The following is a 2500-nucleotide window of genomic DNA, read 5'->3' on the forward strand; positions in this document are numbered from 1 at the left end:
AAGCAGTGGCACACCAGAAATTAGTGAGGCCAAAAATAACAGAATTCAATAGTTGAGCTCTGCCAGCATAAGAGAAGAAATTTGTAGTCCAATGATGCAAGTGTGTCTGAATCTTGTTGATCAATGCACCATAATTATCAAACGAGTTTCTGGAGCTGTGTAAAGGGATGCCAAGATATCTGAAAGGGAAGGTACCCTCAGAAAAACCAGTATGCATGAGGATTTGGTGTTTAATAGCATCATGCACCCCTCCAAAGTATATATCAGTCTTGTCAGTATTAGCAGATAAGCCAGACCAGTTTGAGAAGTCATTCAGAGTATTCAAGACTGCAGTTACAGATGGCACATCACCCCTTGTAAAGATCATAAGATCATCAGCGAAAATTAGATGAGTAAGACCAAGCTTTGTGCACTTAGGGTGAAAAGAAACATTTTGCTGAAGACAGATCTTCCTCAGATATCGAGAAAGGATCTCCATACTAAGAACAAATAAGTAGGGAGACAAGGGATCCCCTTGTCGAAGTCCACTCTTGCCTTTAAAAAAACCATGAACAGAACCATTAATTTTGATGGAGAACCAAGAGCTAGTGATGCACCCCATGATCCACTTAACAAAAATGTCAGGGAATTTAAGAGCATGCAACACTTGTTGAATGAAATCCCATTGAAGGGAATCAAAAGCTTTTCTTATGTCAACTTTCACTAAGCATCTTGGGGTGAGCCATGAGTGCATTTAGAAGAGGAGTCATTATAGGAAATATGATCAAGCTTAGCTTTTTGCTTCAAAATAGTGCTTTCAGCATTCTTGAGAGCAAGATAGGTAGCCATGAGTGCTCTTTCCCTAGCATAGAGGTCAGTTGAAGAGAAGTCCTCCTGAATGGCTTTCTGGCAATCAGATAGTTGATCTCTAACAGTATGGACTCTTTGAGAAATTTTAGTAAAGTTCTCCTTATGCAAAGTCTTCAATCTCTTTTTAACATGTTTCAATTTGCCAAAAAGAGTAAAAATGAGTGAGCCCTGAACAGGTTCCCTCCAGGCCTCATTGACCAGATCATGATAATCAGAGTGGTTGATCCAGCAATGAAGAAAACTAAATCTAGACCCAGAATGCTTATCCTCAAAGACAGTAACAAGAATAGGGGAATGATCAGACACTCCAGCAGGAAGGAAGACAGCAGAGGTAGCAGGATATTGAAGTTGCCAGTCAGCATTAGTAAGGGCTCTATCTAATTTTGACCAGACAAAAGTATCAATGTCTTGCTTGTTAGTCCAAGTCATCTCACAACCAGAGCTAGTAATATCAGCCACCCCACAATGCAACAGACAAGAATTCCAATCCAAAATATCAGCAAGATTAGGGGGGGTATTGCTAATTCTCTCTCTAACATCCCTAACAACATTAAAATCACCAAGAAGGACCCACTTATGAACCTGAGTACTGATAGTACGAAGATTGTGCCAGAGATCATCACGAGCTCTAGCATTATTGCTAGCATAAATCATGGTGAGATGAAATTTAGTGTAGGTAGCATGATGAAATACCTCACAATGAATGAACTGGGAGTGAATGATCAAGGGATGAATATCCACAGTTGCAGGTTTCCAGACAAGCCAAATTCGACCATTAACATGAGCATTGTAATTGCAAATCACCTTAAAAGCTTTAAATTTGTTCTGAATAATCTTTTTAGCTTTCTTTTCTTTAATTCTGGTTTCCAGAACACCCATAATGTCCACCTGATGAAGTCTTAGGAATTCAAGGACTTCCTGTTGCATGATGGGATCATTCCCACCTCTGATGTTCCAAGAAGATATTTTTATTGAGCTTTATCAGGAGGTTTTGGATCCCCTAACATTACATGCTCCCTATTTAATTCAGCTTTGATAGCAAGAATGTGAGCAGTTTCAGAGATATTGTTGTGTTCAGTATCCCTTTTATCCCTGGAATCACAGGAGGAAGCTCTCTTCAAGGCTATTTGAGCATCCTCTAACTGTTTGACCTTGTTGCATTCTTGATGCATTTCAGTAACCTGAAGTAAAGGGAGTGTAACCTGAGCAGGATTATTCACTACTAAGACATCCTCCTGTACATCAGAGCTGACTGAGGTACCACCTAGCACACAGGGTCCCAGGATAGTGTTAGCTGTAGTATCCCCTAACTCAGAATGATTCTTCTTCAAAGCAGTTTGGACTATAGTGCTCTGAAGTTTAGATGAAGGACATAAATTTTGTGGAATAACAAGCTGGTCTCTAGAATCACAGGAGAAAACTCTCTTCAAGGCTATTTGAGTTGTCTAAGACTATATTTCCCTGCTGCATTCTTGATGCATTTCAGTAGTCTGAGAGGGGGGAGAAGCATCCTGAACAGGATCCTGATGGCCTACATCTTCTGAGCCAGCATGAACCATGATCAAGACACTCTCCTGCCCATCAGTCCCAACTGAGGTACCACCTAGCATGCAGGTTTCCAGAACATTGTTGTCACAAGTAGTGTCAAGGT

General features: G+C 40.5%; 1 protein-coding gene across 1 annotated transcript; it reads right to left on the reverse strand.

Moving 5' to 3' along the window:
• Positions 1-702: 702 nt before the first annotated feature.
• On the reverse strand, positions 703-1776 carry LOC141630151 (uncharacterized). The gene has a single exon (XM_074443020.1). It carries the CDS (start codon positions 1774-1776, stop codon positions 703-705), a length of 1074 nt encoding a protein of 357 aa, XP_074299121.1.
• Positions 1777-2500: the final 724 nt, after the last annotated feature.

The sequence above is a fragment of the Silene latifolia genome, chromosome Y (genome assembly GCF_048544455.1).
Source record: "Silene latifolia isolate original U9 population chromosome Y, ASM4854445v1, whole genome shotgun sequence".
In the NCBI taxonomy this organism is placed as follows: domain Eukaryota; kingdom Viridiplantae; phylum Streptophyta; class Magnoliopsida; order Caryophyllales; family Caryophyllaceae; genus Silene; species Silene latifolia.

What these genes read in the sequence shown, in the direction of transcription:
- LOC141630151 (XM_074443020.1), bottom strand. Translation starts at nt 1,776, where the DNA reads ATGCAACAGGAAGTCCTTGAATTCCTAAGACTTCATCAGGTGGACATT.